Source organism: Chelmon rostratus, chromosome 17 (genome assembly GCF_017976325.1).
Source record: "Chelmon rostratus isolate fCheRos1 chromosome 17, fCheRos1.pri, whole genome shotgun sequence".
NCBI classification, from domain to species: Eukaryota; Metazoa; Chordata; class Actinopteri; order Chaetodontiformes; family Chaetodontidae; genus Chelmon; species Chelmon rostratus.
This window is the reverse complement of record NC_055674.1, coordinates 10,180,158-10,198,399: the sequence shown is the minus strand read 5'-3', so window position 1 is coordinate 10,198,399 and position 18,242 is coordinate 10,180,158. Positions and strand designations below refer to the sequence as shown.

Genomic DNA, 18,242 nt, shown 5'->3' with positions numbered 1-18,242 from the left:
TGCGAGCCTTACACAACTGCAGACTTTAACTGAGAATTTTTCGTCGCTCTATGTGGTTACATTAACAATTGTTAAAGATGTATCGTACCGATTGCATCAATGGTAAACAGCGGTGGCTGGAAGTCACGTGTGGCTCTCTCCCGACAACGCTACGTCAGTTTAAGCTCTGATTGGCTGAACCTTTCGGCTACGGCGTGACCTGTTCTCTGATTGGTCTTTCATTCCTGTCAGTCATTCCTGTCTCTCCGCTCTCTGATAATGCAGCATGGGCGAAAATACCAGACCGAAGAGCTACAGCTGAGGAAGCGTACCCCCCTACTGTCAACGATTTTGAACGATTGAACGAAAGGTGCGTGAATAAACGCCTCTTAGATCTACGTAATAAATGCTAGCATGCATTTCTAAAGTGATGTTGTTTGACAAGCAGGCAGGATGTGGCGGTTAGGGAATGTTAGCCACCTGGACGCTCAGATGCTAACCCACATTGCAGCATTGAGGGAGGCTGGAGGCTCTCGCCACGTTAAGTTAGCTCGCTGGCTAATTTGCTGCTTCTACTGTCAAGCGTGAAAACACAGAAAACGATACTGCGGACGGCAGGAAAATACCTACAATCAGTTATCGACGGGTGAAGATGTAAATCGAAGTATTGACGACGGGTTGTCTCCAAACATAACACCGTCCAGGTCGTTATTAACGTTAGCTGTGGTTGATGTTAGCAGCCTAGCATTTAAGCCATGATGACTGGCGCTAAGAGTTGACTCCGGCTGCTGTACAGAGACTGTCCGACAATTACGAGCCATGAGGGCTGAAAGTCCGTGAACTCTAACTGTGTCTTAACAAGCAATAATGAAGGAGGGATTTTAGAAAGTGACAGCAATGGCCGTGCTGCCTTCAGGTGCTCCCCATAAAGTCATGTTAGCATGCATAGTCCACGAGTGGGTAATTGTGATTGGAGATGCTTATTATATAAGTGATGGACGAATAGCGTTTGGTTTTTGTTGTCATTGCTCCAACAGCATTACCAATGCCGGCAACAAAAGTACGTAGATTAAAAATTCGCCAAACGTTAATTAAAAATGTTTAAATTAACTGTAATGCTAGACTCTATCTTCTCTCCATATCTGGGCATATGGGTGAATATAAAAATCTCGACATGGCCGTTCACATGGTTCAGTTTGTTGACTCCTCACTATTTTGAGAAGCTCATGAACTCACCACACACCCTGGAGCTAACATCAGTGTTTGGTTTGCAATTAACGTGATTTAGGCTTAGGCTTGCGATTAACATTCCATTATTGATTATCTCCCCGATTGTTTTCTCGTTTACAAGATTAATCCTTTTGTCTATAATACATCAGAAAATAGTATAAAGTGGCCACCGTAATTTCCCAGACCAAAGATGATATCTTCAAATTGATGCTTTTGTCTGAGCAGCAGTCCATAATCCAAAGTTATTTAGTTTGCCATTTTAAAACAAAATTTACAAATATTTGACACGTTTGATTAAAAATTAACTTTCAACTGCTTTGCTAACTGATTAACAGTTAATCAGTTAGCAAAGCAGTTCATGATGTGATTGGCTAATTGAGTAATTGCTAATTTCTGCCAATTTTTTCCCCTGTCGAATGTGGGTGGGCAGCTAGTTTATCAATAGATGTTGGCTCTTGAAGAAATGCTGCTTTAAATGCATATTTAAAAGTTGTGTTTGAAAAGAAGTGTCTCCTTGTATTGCTCGGTCTCCGTGGTCAAGTCACATGGCAGAAAACTCTGAGATCCAGAACGCAAGAGTTGGCCGCAACACAGCGTGGCGCTTACATGAAAACTCCTGATTGGCTTCATTTTTCTAGTTTGTAGGTTTGCGCACAAATACACCATTTTCAGGTAGCCTCCATTTTCAGCCGTACGTTCACATGGGCTTGAAATGAATGGGGACAGGAATACATAAAAAAAAAAAAAAATACATTACAGAAAAAAATATTCTTGGGTCGCCCAAATAAATTCTGTATATGGGAAACTGTGTACAGTGGTGCTGTTCAGACTAAAAGCACGTTTGCAGTTGGACATAATGAAATAGGATCCATAAAATGTATTTTAAAATTAACATTTTATAATTATTTAACCTGTCTCGTGAAAGCTCTGTAAAGTTTCTTTACCCAGTTTCAGCCTGTTTCTAGTGTTTGCATTGGTCTTGCTATGATGTGCTAATGCACCTTCACACTTGCTACAACTTGAGGAAAATATCAACAACTCCACTGATGATCCAAGCATGTCAATGTGAGGATTACCTCCAAAGTATGAGGCCTGCAGATTAGTTTTTTATAACCAGCGTAAGTCATTAGAAGACGTGCAGGCTCAGACTTGTTTTTTATGTTCATTACTTGCAATAGTTTAAAGAATATTGGCTATACCTCTGTTTTGTGGATCATGGTATGGATACACAGACAGCAGTCATTGTCGAGCAAACTGAAGCATTTAAAGGTACAATGCAATGTTACAAAAAAGATTAAATCATTTGCATGTGAAGGTGACGTCCTTTGTGATGTCTTCTTGCTCGATTCAGCGCTCAGATCTCACATCAGGTGCCTTGTAGATGTATTAACAACTAAAGGCGTCTCACACTACTCGATGTGATTTTAGACTTGATCTAGCTGGTGATTCTCCTCGTTCAACCAGTCACACGGCAAGACTTTATACTGTATCTTTGCATGCATGTTAGCACTTGTAGTCTCAGCTAGTATCCATGCATGGTAGAGCCCGACAGTTATATCGGTACAGACAGCATACACACAGTTTACTGTTGAAGTTCAATGATGTAATTTTGGACAGAAAGGTTTTAATAAACTAAAATATCCTTCCTCTGCTACATATCTTTGTCACAAGTGTTTGATAGCCACATTTGAGGCACCGTTGCAGATATGTCGGCCAAGATATTGATATCAGTGCCAAAAAATGAGTATCAGCTGGGGTCTGATGCATAGATATCTTTGCTGGTGAATAGCTCATATCACCATACAGCACAATTACTCATTGGCAATGTAGCTGCCAAGACGTTCCAAATGCAAACATAAACAGAAAGTTTCTTTGTACTATGTACAAATGAAATTACCGGTTGTCATGACAGCAATCTGATCAAACACCTGTGTTGTGGTCAGTGTATCAACATGCTGCTCGGTTGCTGCTCGGTCTTGCAGTTGCATCGCTGCGGTTCCCTGCGGGGCTGTGTCGTTCTTAGTGTGTATCAGTATCAGCCGCACGTGAAGGTCAGCATGCCCTTGTGCATACAATGCATGTTCAGCCCTCCTTCCCTCCTCATGACGTCACTGCCCACTCTGATGAGCACGACTCTCCATGCCTTCAGTGTCTTCAGCGTCTGCAACATCTACATGATGCAACGCTTCCACTTTTTAAAAGGATTGTTGTGTGTGTTCGGGGCAGCCTCGGCTACATCCTGAGTAAACTGAGAGCAGCTGGAGACTGACTGGTTTACGCACTCCTCAGTCAGCATTGAGCACATTTTGCCTGCCTGATGCCTTTTGTAGAAAACAACACGTCAGAAAGTCATCCACTCGGCTGACTCTGGCAGACGGGTGTCGTGGAAATGTGCATACACTGTTATCTACACAGAAATGGTCCTTTCAGTGCACTCAGCCACACTGTATTTAAAGGGACAGCAGACTGCCAATGCTAATGTTTGATTTTTTTCCATGCAACATTTGTTATCTTTAAGTACTTTTTTTTTTTATCTCTCATGACTGATAGTCCAGATGGCATCATTTGATGACGTACTGCTTTACTGCAGAAACATGCCAGTTGGAGGAAGATAACAATAAAAACATTGATGCAGGCAAAACAAATAATAAGAATTTGACCAGCAGCTGTTACACCTTATGTGCTTTAAATGCTCCTCCTCTACTATCTCATACACCCCCCCATGTTACCCACGTCTAATGTCTTGCATGACTGTGGGGACAGCTGCCAAGACCCAGCTGGCTCCTCAGATGCACTCGGTCCTTATATCTCTTGTGGTGCCATGTCAGGATACAGCCTGGAGAGATACCTGCAGAAGCACAAGTGGACAGGGGCATTATTGGGCACTTAGGTCATTATCTGAGAGATGAAAATTCCACATTTATTTGATTGCCTAAAGGTTTACTTTTGCTTCCTGTTCAGTTCAGAAGTCGATTAACACTCCATGGTCACTGACACTCAATTCAACTTTCTCTGCAGTGATGTTCCAACAATGCCGATAGTGGATAAACTCAAGGAGGCATTAAAACCTGGTCGAAAGGAGACGGGTGATGAGGGCGACCTCAACAAACTGTTGGCATCTTCTGCCAAGAAGGTCCTTCTGCAGAAGATAGAGTTTGAGCCTGCCAGCAAGGGTTTCTCCTACCAACTGGACAGCCTGAAGAACAAGTATGTGATCCTCAATCCCAGGAATGAGGGCGCTACGGGCCAGAAGGCCACCGAGCCTGCCCAAATAAAGAGGCAAGGTAAGGTCTCAAATTGAGCAGATTTAACAGACATTTTGCCATATTGTCCTTACCAGCTCTACAAGCTCTGTTTCTATCCTGTCCTGTGTAACACCGTGCTGAAAATGTACTGCCTTCCTCCTTCAGTCTCAGAGAACGTGGTTGGGGGCCAGAGCGATGGGATCCCCGCCCCGCAGAAGATGCTCTTTCCAGGGAACAAGCTTACCCTTAAATGGGAGCGTGTGTACAGGGTGGGAGCCGGCCTCCACAACCTAGGAAACACCTGCTTCCTCAACTCCACAGTGCAGTGTCTCACCTACACCCCGCCACTTGCCAACTACTTACTCTCAAAGGAGCACAGCCGTGCCTGTGAGTACTTGAATGGAGCTCGAATGCCAGACTCGCAGCATATACACTCTCATTCACTTTCACGTTTTTTTCTTAACGCAACAGACACACCCACATAGTTTTAACTTATGGAAACGACTCTAACCCCGCTAGCTACTGCTACCTTATGTGCCGACACATGTGGCTGGATGTCACTGTGGAATGCAAGCCCAGGCAGCTGAAGAAGAAAAACAAAAACAGCTGCTTTGGGTGGCCAATTTGTTCACAGGAAGGCTCTGAAACAACTGACCCGTTGCTAAACCCCTCCTCCAAACAGCAACTGTCCAATCATAGCTTAGTAACTGTAACTGGGCACCAGTGTTTCCCTACATGTTGATGTGATGTGCATGAGGCTCGAAAAAGAGTGATACTCTGTATCTCAGCAGTTTGGAGGGTGCCGTTTTTTTTTTTTTTTTTAACACAAAAGCAAACTTGAAAAATGCAAAGATTAGAACGTCTGGCTAACTAGCATTACCTCCAAAGGCTTTGTTCATGCTATTGGCTTTCTGCATAATTTTGTGGGGTTACAGACTGCATAGAAAAATACTTGTTGAGGACCAACCCATCCATTGTTTGTGGATATGTCTGTGAGCCAAGATGTTAATTTAAACACAAGATACTACAAGAGGATTCATTCTCAGTGAAGAACCTTGGAGCCCTAATCTGCCTCTATACATGCCAAAGAGCAGTGATTCCTAACACGTCTCTGGGGGTCATCAGGTGGAAACCTCCCTTCAACGGTGTTTCGCCTACTCAGTCCCACTACACCTCCAGGAGGCTAGAAATTAGAGTAAAGATAGCGGTTCACACTTTAGCAGCTCCAGCCAAATGTAATGGCATTAGAGGCCATTAAATTTGCCAAACTCACGGCACATTCCTCAAAATACAAAAAATAAAGCATAGCCTAGCATTAGCTTACCCTTACAAAGCATGCCAGAGAGAGAGTCATCATTTTAGCTGACCAAATCCACAGTAGTCAGCTAGGAATGAGAAGCCTACTCTCACTTATATCTGTGAGGAATCGAAGACTTGGTGTTTCAAAAATTGTTTACGCTTAATTAAGCTTTGTGTGTGGTCAGTTTCAATTTTATTGGACCATGTAAGGCTCGCCATTTTCAATTTTTACCAATTCGTACTCAAAAATACCTGGATTTTTTTTTTTTTTTTTTTTTTTAAGGAGCAGATCAGTTTGAACTGATATTTTACCGACGTCTCCGACATCCATTTATTTTCTTCTGCAACACAACACGGTTCACCAGAGGTAACAGTCAATGAGAAGCTGCAGCAGGCGCAGCTCAGACTATGCTTCAGGTAATGGAAAGTGAAGCAGTAAATCAGGGAGAAAAGCAAAGTAAGCTGCTGATCACATAGTCATCACCAGAGTCCTCCAAACTGACGTGTCACGACTTTTGTTAAGACCACCAGCCTAATCCTGAGTTTGCTTTTTAATCCAGTGTGTTTTTACTGGACATTTTTGCATTGTGTTTCTTAAGGACAGTATTGTTTTTCTGAGTCTGAATGCTGTCACAGTAACGCATTTTTGTAATCTGTGAGCGACTCTGATTCTCTTTGTTGTCGCCGTCTGTTTCAGGTCACCAGTCAGGCTTTTGTATGATCTGTGTAATGCAGAACCACATCATCCAAGCCTTTGCCAACACGGGCAATGCCATCAAGCCTGTCTCCTTCATCAGAGACCTGAAAAGTAAGACCACCAGCTTCCTTCCACACTGCGCAATTGTGCCTGAGTCTGTTCCTACTAGCCTTCAGTATAGGTTCTGTCAGGAGTCACAGACACCTTTTTTTTTTTTTGGGTTGAATACTGCCAGAGGCACGATGACGCAACACTGTCCACGGTGTCCCATGTGACAGCAGCCACTAACTGCAGTCCAAAAGTGGAGCGGTGAGGCTGCAGGCTGTGAATGAACACCATGTAGAGAGTAGAGATGAGGTGTGAGTTGCACCTTGACATGGTGAGGCACTGTGCTGTAGTCTCACAGGAGCCCTCCCTCCACCCCAGTCCCCTCCCTACCTGCCTGCCTCTTCCTTATGTGCTGCTGCAATCATGTCTCCACCTCCTGCGCCTCTTTTTCAGTCCCCCACCCCCCTTCCCGAATGCCCTCTCTGTCTCCTTGTGACTGCAGGCTGAGAGGAGCAGCTTTAGCACAAAAATGTACAGTCCACCCTTTTTCTCTTTTTTCAGCCCAGATTTAGAGATGCACTGTATGTGTTTTATGGCTTCCTGTATATTAATTTAGCTGGTAGCCACCCCCGCAGTTAGAAATGTGCCTCCACAGCTAGAACAACGCATATGCATACAGTGAAAATCCAACATCTGTGCCTCTTGCTCGAAAAAAAAAAACAAAACAAAAACAAATACAGCGCAGTGTCATCACACTAAAATTGAAAAAGCTTACTGCACCTCGCCTCAGGATCTCACAGCCGGGGCCTCGCAAACGAAATAAAACCACAACCACCCAGTTGTGCGCCCACAGATTTCATATCTTCAAGATGTTTTCTCCCTCATCCGTGTGCCCCGAACAGGTCATTAGAGCGATGGTGTCTTATTCCTCTTCCCGACTCAGGGGTGACTCATTGTCGTACAGTCACGCTATGCTGGGAACGTGGTGATGACCACATTATGATTGTACCAGCTCATACTTTCCCTTTTTCCATTAGGAAATAACAGTGGAGGCAGATGGTTTCAGAGCTACAATATCTCTAATATAAGTCTTAGATCAGACGTCAGTCGACTGACTGTAAGCTGTTTTATTAGGCTGCTGTTGAACTGCATATCTGAGATTCACGAGGTACTAACCTTAGAGGATAGCTGTAAGTACCCCTGAAAGTGCACTCTTTAACTTTAACAATGTATTACATAAGCGATCTTCACTCATTATTACTTTATGATATGTGCATGTCATGTGCATAAGTGCCAAGTGGAAACATCTTGAATAGAAAACCATATCATAAGCTGCTTCTCTATAACACTATGAATGTTTTTAATGAAAGATAACTCACCTGTTTTATTATATTTAAAGCAGTGGCTATTACTTGCCTTCAGTAAGTGGTGTGGCTAAAATAATAAACATAATAATTGTCAGAACGCACTTCATTTTCAGGGTGAAATCACTGAATTAGCACACGGCTAACATGCACATTTACCTTTCACAGAAATTGCCAGACATTTTCGCTTCGGAAGCCAGGAGGACGCCCATGAATTTTTGCGGTACACCATCGATGCCATGCAGAAAGCCTGTCTTAATGGCTACCCAAAGTACGGCTTTTATTATTGTTACTTGAAAGGCTGAATGTTTTTTTCTACTAATATTATTTTGATGATCTTTTGTCTTCGTTTCCCTCCTGTCTGCAGGCTCGACAGGCAGACCCAGGCCACAACGCTGGTTCACCAGATCTTTGGAGGTTACCTCAGGTCAAGAGGTATTGACTTTGTTTCCCCCCCCCCACAAAGAAATGTAGAAAAAAAAGCCTCTGGAGTCTTGCACTGTAATGAATTTGCTGCTTTTGGTATTGCCAGACCAGACTAATGCCAGTGTCAACAATATACTGTATATATTGCTAAAAGTGCTTAATGCGGTTAGATACTCTGTAAGCTGCGTTCACACGTGCATATTCCATGTAGAGCACATAAGTAACATCCTCTGCTCTGATTGGACAGCTATTTTCTGACATGGTCATCGTGTTACACACAAGGAAGTAGTTCATTTCCTATCGCACAGTAGGATTGGGCAACATGACGGTACATACCGAGCAATGGTAGAACTGTGTCCACCAGTAGAGGAACCGTTTCCTCCGCGTGAGCAATCCCTCCGTTTCTGCGCAGGCTATGTAGCAAATCAGGGCTGGATTCTCGCGTGATCTTGTGAATTATTGTTCTCATTTGGAACGTTAAAACTTTAATTTTGAAAGAAAGTTAGTTTTGCTGCTTTGAATCTTGTTTTCAGTTCAAGTGTTTTCTTATGAGGCAGGTGTTTTTTGTTATAGAGTGTAGTATTAAAAGCATTTCTTAATTGAATGTTCAGAACAATTACTGTATTGTGATATAAACTGTTACCGTGATATAAAACTTTCTGTGACACCTGAACTGGCGAGACCCGGGCGTGGTAGTAAACAACCTCTTGCTTCCGTTTTACGGGCATTAAAACGAGCATCATTAGCTGTCGCCTGGTTGTAGCTTTCATTGCGTCAGAGGACATTTTCCCTTTAGTGCCTTTTATTTATTTATTTTTTTAAATCGGCTCAGCTCAGCGGGCTGCACAGTCACAATGAATAGCAGGCTGTCACTCTCCCAGCTTTTCAGCCTGTACATGTTCATCTCAATGCCTGTAAAGCACAGAGGTGCCACACTGTGCATCTGTGTCTTTTCATGGCTTTAGATCCCTCCACAGGAAATTGTGCTACTAAAGCTTCATAGAAAGGACTGCAAGAAGTTATTCTAAAACCTCTTTGCACCTTTGCTGCTACCAAACCAAATATTTGGTTCTTATTTTCAGTTTTTAACTGTAGGAAAGCGGCATGTTTCTCCTTGACTAAAAACCATATAATTTCTTCAGCAGAAATGAAAGAGAATTTAAATTCTCTCTGTGAATTTAAGTTGAATCATTCGTGTATTTATAAGAGCATTTTCAGATGAGGCAGCAAACCTGTAAATTGTGTCAGTTTGGTCCAGTAACCACTGAGAAGAGTGCTGAATGTAAAGGTCTCTTGTTTGATCAGAGAGTCAGAGGCAGTCGTTTGAGGTGAGTCGTGTGTTTACAGGAAGTGGGACAGAGGCTTGTGTGAAATATTCCAGTAATCTCTGATCACCCCGTCACATGAACGGAGTGTATGTTTCTCAGAAGAGTCACATTTGTTTTTAATCTTGCCTTTCAGTGAAATGCTCTATTTGTAAAAGTGTGTCAGACACGTATGACCCCTACCTGGACATCGCCGTGGAGATACGGGTACGTCACACAAGATCCCGATATAGCTTTTATTTATGTGGAAATATTCTACAGGTGTGTGATATTTTTTTTTGTATCTCTCTTCCTGTCTGTCAGCAAGCAGCAAACATCGTGCGCGCCCTGGAGCTGTTTGTTAAACCAGACGTACTAAGTGGAGAGAATGCCTACATGTGTGCCAAGTGAATGCCGTTCATCTCGTATATGAACACATAAATCTTCATTCGCTTACATTTATCCACCTTAAATATCCTTTTTAGATGACGTATTATGATTTTTTTTTTCCTCCAGGTGCAAAAAGAAAGTGCCAGCGACCAAGCGCTTCACAGTCCATAGAACGTCCAACGTGCTGACCCTCTCACTGAAGAGGTTTGCCAACTTCAGCGGAGGGAAAATAACAAAGGTTAGCAAAGGATTCTCACGCTGTCGGCTGTTGGAAAGTGCTGTCTCACTTCTCAGCGATCTCATGTTTCTGCCATGCGCTTTTTCAGGATGTTGGTTACCCAGAATTCCTGAACATCCGACCCTACATGTCTCAGAGCTCAGGCGATCCGGTTATGTACGGCCTCTATGCTGTTCTGGTGCACTCTGGCTACAGTTGTCACGCTGGCCACTATTACTGCTACGTCAAGGTAAGATGAGCCCCCTCCCCTTCAAAAAAACACTATAGGGATGAACACCTTAAGATGAGCCACCCTGTTTGCAACAATGTCCTTTGATACAGAGAGAAATGTCAAATACAAACAAGAATTAACAGATAATAAGAGCAAATAAAAACAAGGAAAAAAGGCTCTCTACGCTCTACATTAAGCATGGTATATTTTTACAGCCCCTGCAAACTAGGCTTTTTCAGCCTCTGCTCTCTACTGTGCATTGTAAACGCAACCTGCAGTTTAGTGAACTTTTTAGTGAGTTTTTACCTGTGACAAGCCATTCAAGTCTTTCCAGTTGCACTGACGAACACAGAATTTAGTTTTTTAAAGGATCTGGTTAGTACAAACAGTTGATTTTTTTTTTTTAATATAAAAGAGACACGTAGAATGAAGTGATTTTGATGAAAAATTGGATGTGGTTATTATACTGAAGGAAGCTTTGGTTTGAGACATGATTCGTTCAAGGACCATCGGAAATTTGGAAATCCAACAGTTAGTTAAATGGTATAATTTTGGTGACTTCTTTTTGTTTTTAAAGAAAACATGGCCTTCATACTGGGTTGTGGGGTTCAGAGGGTTGAAGCTCAAAGTCTTAACTAACCAGTTACTATAAACTGTAGAAATAGTGACTGAATAAAAAATAGTAAATGACAATAAGATTAAATTGCTATATGTCCAAAACTTTAATAGGAAATTGTAGTTAGTGCAACTGTTTTATTGTCTTTTATTTTCTGAGGTATAAAAGTAAAAAATAAATAATGAAATGCTTTATTTTAACATGTCATCTCTTCCTTGTTTCTTCTTAGGCAAGCAACGGACAATGGTACCAAATGAATGATTCAATGGTGCACTCTAGTAACATCAAAGTGGTCTTGAACCAGCAGGCCTACGTGCTTTTCTACCTGAGGTAAGACACTGTGGGCTGCTGCAAGAGATCAAAAAGGTGCTCTCTGTCTCTCCCTGGATATTTTAAATGAACCGGAGTCTTAATTTGTGTATTAAAGGATCCCTGAAACCAAGAAGAATGCCGATGGGCAGCCCACCAAGCAGGGGATGCTGCATCATGGCAAGAACAGTCTGTCATCTGAACAGATAAAGAGGGCCAACCTGAACGGGCCTCTTTCCTCCCCGCAGGTCACAAAGGTATGAGGCGAGATCGCAGCCACAGTTGGACATGTGGACTTGACATGGACTTTGAGTTTGGTACTGTTTTTTCCAATTACAATGCTCCTCTTTTCAGAAACTTGAGCCTGCACAGCTGCGCAAGATCCAGTCAATGGATGGTGGTTTGGGCCTGCCCATTTCCAGGAATGGTGTGAGCTCTCAGCAACAGCCCAGACTCTCCAACTGGACGTCCTCCTCCAACGGCCCGCCAAAGCTGCCGAGTGGACCCACGGTCATCGAGGAACCTTTCAAGAAGCTGAAGAAGCCCTCTCCCCAGAGCCAAGTGCAGTCCCGCAGCAGCACTCCCGCACCTTCCAACAACGGGGTCAGCAGGACGGAGGGAGATAAAAAGCAAGGTGGCGAGGGCAGAGGCATGGCAGCGTCTACCTCAATTAAGTCTTTGTCTGACTCTTCCTCTGCCGACACCACTGACTCAAAGGTAATATTTGCATTGAAAACACAAGCCCTACTTCAAAGGCAGCATCAAGGCCATTTTAATCATCTGATAGCATCATTTAGATGGGTCCAAAACAGACTAAAATGTGCACAGAGTATCATTATCAAAACTAGATGTGAAAGCATTAAGATGTTATTTTGGTTCCCCACACAGGTGAAAACATGTAGTAGAAAATATTTATTAGAGATGCCCCTATGGACCTTGTTTTCTTTGGGAAACCAAACCAGGACAGTAAAAATCAGGATAAATAAACATGTTGTGCAATTAGGAATAATGGTAATCCATGAGATTCAGACACTGGAATGGATGTAAGCATTGGGGTGAAGTCCTCTGAGGTGCAGCTTCTGCTTCAAAACTCTCCCCTTACTCAAAGGCACAGCCTGGTGGCGGAAGCCGTACAACACATCCACAAACATTATTGCTGCGTAAAATACTAAATTCTGAACTCTGGATCCTGAAAAACATGTTAGATCAGTTCATCTTGTAATTTAAGTGTAACCTGTGTTCAAGTGAATTTGAAACTAACCTGTTAAGTGGGCGAGTGAGTGGGCGTGTTGATGACACTGCATGGAGTGGAGCTGCTTCATACTCTTTTCTTCTTGCCTGTATATTGCTTTCCACTCTTCTGTTGATATTGCGGACATATCTAAGAGGGTCGCTGCCCTCCATTGGCTAGCCGCCCCGTCATATTGTTCATACTGTGTTCTATAAACATTTATGTGCCATATAAACTTATTAGCACGCATTAGCTGTAACTGAATAAATGTTTGGTTTACAAAATGTCAGAAAATAGTTAAAGTTGCATGTTTTGTCCAAGCAAATTTTGAAATTGCTCCAAAAATCTGAGATATTCAGTGTGAAATAACACAAAACAAAGCAAAGAGGCATATTCTTACATGTGGGAAGCTGGAAATAGGGAATGTTTAGATTTTTTTTCTTGAGAAAATGACTTAAATTGTTGAATCCTGAAGAAGCAATTCATTTTTTTCAACTCTAATGGAAATGTAATGTTATGTAAAAGGTACAAATGTGTGTGCAGCATCCACATTGAATGCTGACATACTGGGGCACATGGGACTGTGTGAACAGTTAGTGTGAAGTCATCAGCCCAAACCTTTAAGTGAGTAAAATGGCTCGGACGTTACAACGGGCTTTTATTGTTTGTTTTTCGGCCAGGACTCTGCTGGTCCTAAAAGTGCGCCAGCAGGAGAGACTCCCTCCACCCCACGGAGAGGCTCCAATGGCCTGGCGTCTCCAGCCAAGAGTGTGGAGCGCTCTCAGAGCACGGAGGAGCAGAAGACGGCGAAGATAAAACCCCCGGCCCTCAACAACATCACATCTGAAGCCACCAGCACCATGTCACCTCCACCCGCCAAGAAACTGGCCCTGTCAGCCAAGAAGGTGAACTTCACTCCCATCCACAGCAGCTGCACCACCTCCTGTCGTAGTGAAAGCTCATGACACTTTGGTTTCCTGTTGCCTCACTCCACACTGCTATCCCAAATTTGACCATTGATTTCAGTAAATAGTTTAATTAAGGCAAGTAAACTCGCCCTTTCAAGTTCATTTTCTGCTGTGTGTAATGTGTTATTTCTCCAGTGTGCCTGTCTAATCAACCACATGGTAGCACTTGTTTAGAGTTTGTCTTCTTTTCCTTTAGTTTGTCCTTTTTTTCTAACCATTTCTAATTCTTCTCTGCCATACCCTTTCCTCTTTGTTTTCCTCCCTCCATCTTTTCCTGCCATCCCTTTAATCTTCCTTATTTTTGTCACATTCATGGCTATTTTCTTTAGACCACCAAGTTTTTATTTATGTCGATAACTGCAGGCTCGCAACCGGAGTCCGAGCAGCATTGATGCTCTGCCCCCTTTGCCACGCCAGCTGCCCCGTGACCCCACGCATCAAAATCAACTTCACCCCCTCACCTTTGCCTCACCCACTCACAATCACAGGTATGAACTCTGAACCACACACCACATAGGGAATGCGCTGGGAATAAAAATGAGTAAATCCAGATGTTCTCTCTCGTCCTCTTCCAGAGCCGGTCCATTTCATTCACCTAAAGTCCAGTCATCGCAGCCTTTCGCCCACTCAAGTGGATCCTTCAAACAGCAGAGCCCTCAGAAACAGTTCCTTCTCTCCACACTGCAAAAACCAAACGCCAGCCTTTCTCTCAAGACCAACGGGATTCATAGTGCCGGCCCAAAGAGCCCCAAGTCTTCCAACAACCTCAGCTCCTTGGCCCAAGAACCAGACCTCAACAGCCCTCCGGCTCAAAAGGTCAACCAGAAGAAGAAGAAGAAAAAGAAGCGGCGGCATTCTGAGGTGGAGGGCGACGCAGAGCCAGTCACGTCCCCAGCCGCAGCGACGCCAACCGGCCTTGTGGAATCGGCTATCGAGAAGAAGCGGAAGAAGAAGAAGAAGAAAAAGCGAAAGAGGGAGAACGAGGATGGCGGGAAAACGAAGGAGAGAGAGTGCGTCACGTCTCATCTGGACACATCGAATCAGGAAGAGGATTGGTGTGAGGGTGGCATATGGAGTCTTACATCCCATCCAGATGCGGAACAGTCTAAGCAAAGGCCTCCGTTACCCGCCGCAACCCCAACGCAGTGCGAGTCCAGTCAGAAAGAAGAGGGAAGGGACTCCCTGAAGCTGAAGAAGAAGAAGAAGAAGAAGAAAAAGATGCAACTGGCTCTGCAGGACACAACGTCAGCGTGCTCTGCATCAGAAACGTGGGTTGAAGTTAATAATTAATTCATTATTAATAATGAACAATGTTGTTTCTGTTCAAAAAGTGTTGCCTGAGGTAAATTCTGAGCTCATTTTGTAGAGAAAGAGGCACATAACTTTGTTTCTATAACAACCAGTCCTCTCTATCATCGAACTGTGCTTAATGCAAACCCAGGCAAGGCAGGTGCTATTGACTTGGCTTTCACCGCCAAGCACAAGCATCCACCCTCTGTTTGCAATAAGCACAAGATTAACCCAGCTGAACTTTTTTCCCCCCAACAGCCCTTCTGAGACGAAGGCCGCAGTCGAACACAAAGGCTCGGGAGATTTGAAAATGTTGAAAAAGAAACTGAAGAGGAAGAAGAAGAGGCTAAAAGAAGAGGTGAGACTGTGGGTGGAGAGCAGGCGACGCTCGGACGGCCAGAACGACGAGCCTGAAGCAGCGGAGCCCCCCGCCAAAAAGAACGCCACGGAGAACGGCAACATAAGTAAACAAGGCACAGGTATGTGAGCGTGGACTTGCACATGCACTCCTACTATGATAACTGCAGTGAGAGATGTGCGATCCTGTCTCCATGCCAACACAGCACGTACAATACCTCTCTGTATTGATTAGTCATTTGCTGAAAATCTCTGCACCACTACAGCCTCTCAGCCTTTCATTGAAGCGACAGGTCATTTCACAGTTACACGAACAGAGCGTGACTCATTACATTTTGAGAATGCCAGATTTAATCGCTGTTTTTTTTGTTGTTTTTCTTTTCTCCAAATCCAGCCACAGTGGTAATGTGGGACAGCCAAGTGAAGGACGGCTACAAGCGCAGCCAGGCGCCAGCGGCTGATGGAAGCGCGTCAGGAGACACCCCGACAGGACCTGCTTCCGTTGCCTGGGATGGGAAAAAGACAAGCGGGGTGGTGGAGGAGCTGCTCAGGAACGCCACCGATAAGGCCTACGGAGCCAACGGTGAGACACGGCGCGCTCTGGAAATCTGAAACATTTGAACGGCGATACTTTGTAGCAAAAGTTTTTCTAGCTTTTGTTTGTCTTGTCTAGTCCTCAGCTGGGATGGAGAGGTCTCCGCTATTAGCAGAGACGCCATCGACGATGTCCGCCATGCCAAGTGTGACACTGTGATCGACGAGTGGGATGAAGACTTTGACCGGGGAAAGGTGAAGAAAACGCAACAAGAAATTCTAACATCAGCTTTGATCGCAGTTTGCCTTCAGGTGGGCTAATCATCTCTGTTCATCTCTGTTCTCGTGTGATCAAACAGGTGAAGAAAGTGAAAAACTATAAGAGAGAGAGGTTGAGAAGCGGCAGCAGCATCTTCCAGAAGATCCAGGACAGGCGGAGCAAGTGGTCTGTAACACCCGGAGGGAAGAGAGTTTTTGGAGTCCGTCGCTGAGAGCCCAGATTGCTGTTGAGCTCATGCTGACTACAAATAGCAACAACAATACTGTATACCAAACTTCTGTACCTTCTCTCACTCTTTTTTTTTTTTCTTTTTTAAATCTCTCTGTCCCTCAAATTTAAGACCCAAATTCTTGGATTACTTGAGCCGAAAGCAGGACACACAGCCCCCCTTCAATCTCAGTTTTCAATGAACATGAATTGTTGTCGTCAGGCTTCAGTAACACTGGCCTGTGGGATCTGACACCCTCGTATCCCCTTTTAAGCCACAGTAAGTGGCTCAGGCTTTTCTATGCATGCAGTATTTAACAGAAACCCAAACACCTCCATGTCAAATAAACTTCTGTGTGTTGGCATCCTTTAAGCCCTGGTTGTTGCCACAGCAATCAGGCTGCTATGACATGAAATCTAGTTTACCATATTTGAGAAGGGTAGGCTAAAAATGAGAAAATATATCTGCAACACTTTGGCTGTCTTGTGTTAAACTGTACACAATCTCAGAGCATACTTTTGCAGACATAAGGGCTCAGTAAGTTGGACATTTAAAAAAAAGTGACCTTTTTTTTTTTAATCTTCTCTTGAAATTATTCTATACCAAATTATAAATATCAAAAATGGTTTATTAATTAAAATGTGTATTATTTTAGATTTCTGCATATTTTCCTTTTATACCTTTATCCGCTGTTGTTTTATGTTGCTGCGGTGTCTGTGCCATGTGGCTTGTTTTTAAGGACCAAATTTTGCCTGCATATTGTCGGTAAAATTAAGGTTTAAAAGTGCCACCCCCCCCCCCCCACCCCCCCCCCCCCCCCCCCTTTTTTTATTTTAATTTACACGCCTAAACTGGTTAAAAAAATGTACTGAGGTGAATTCTGTTTTTAGTCCTGCTGTCTTGGTTTTCTACCCTTTTCTCTTTGCTAAGGTCCAGTGTGTGGGATTTTGACAATCTGCAACCTAGTGGCAAGGTTGCAGATTGCGGCCAACTGAATACACCTCATCTCACTCTCCACTACGGTGGCGCCCTCTGGGGCCAGTGTTTGGTTTGTCCGTTCTGGGCTGCTGTAGAAACATGAAGAGCCCAAGTAACAAAAACACAACGATTCTTAATTTCAGGAGATTATACGTGAATTAAAACATGACTGTGAATATTACATTAATGCAAATAGATCGCCCTGAATCCTGCACACCGGACCTTTAACAAATGAAATTTATTTTAGATTTAATGTTGATGAATTTTCCACCACGGAAAGATGCTCTGCCGATCCCCATGAACCATTTGGCTGTTTGTGGAAGTGTTGACATTGACAAACAACACAGCGGACGCTTGAGTTTCTTCATATCTTTAAGTTTACCCGGATGTTGTTGTTTTCTGACAGCTCACAGTCCAATGTGCGTTTGCAGAGTAGACGTTGGGGTCGTTGGAGGAACTCGGTCAGGAGCAGTTGTTTTCTACTGTGCAGCTATTAAACTATGTAGCTCATCTCATCAGTCCAGCGTTCAGAAGCTCTCAGTGTGGAGATTTGACCTTTCCATTCTCTGTAACAAACCTCGCCACAAACTGTTCATTACCAGTGTATTGAAATAAAAGGGTTACATTTTATACTTGAGGCACTGTGTTAGAATGGGACTGCCACATGCTAATAATTTCTTTTCCCCTTGTATCTTATATCTCTATGCAATTTTCTGACAGTCATGCTGGTCACCTAGAAACTGGGCTAAGACTCAGGAACCCAGACATCCTGTATCCCGCCCTCGTCTCTGATCAGACGCCCCTGTTTCATATCAGAGTCTCTCCTCGGACCATCATCTTGCATCCTGTACATCCTGTAGAAACTGTTTTATACAAAGTAATTCAGGTGCGGAAACCATGGGATCATCTTGCACCAATCCGGGCACCGTTGCGTAGAGAAACTAACATAACAAAAATGCTTTGCCAATGTAGAAGACTGTACAGTCCATATTGTGCTACCTGTTTCCCTCCAACGCTGTAAAGATTTGCCCACGCATTTC

At 43.6% G+C, this 18,242-nt stretch overlaps 1 protein-coding gene across 1 annotated transcript; it reads left to right on the top strand.

Moving 5' to 3' along the window:
- The first annotated feature begins 249 nt into the window (after positions 1–249).
- Positions 250–17,839, top strand: usp36 (ubiquitin specific peptidase 36). Its single transcript, XM_041957593.1, has 20 exons — positions 250–349; positions 4,228–4,493; positions 4,620–4,841; positions 6,451–6,561; positions 8,031–8,133; positions 8,230–8,297; positions 9,750–9,820; positions 9,917–9,999; positions 10,109–10,220; positions 10,309–10,449; positions 11,277–11,377; positions 11,475–11,613; positions 11,711–12,073; positions 13,268–13,492; positions 13,919–14,043; positions 14,131–14,823; positions 15,104–15,324; positions 15,597–15,785; positions 15,876–15,991; positions 16,096–17,839. The coding sequence occupies exons 2-20, from the start codon at positions 4,241–4,243 to the stop codon at positions 16,225–16,227; spliced, it is 3,468 nt and encodes a 1,155-aa protein (XP_041813527.1). The 5' UTR covers positions 250–349; positions 4,228–4,240; the 3' UTR covers positions 16,228–17,839.
- The last annotated feature ends 403 nt before the right edge of the window (positions 17,840–18,242 follow it).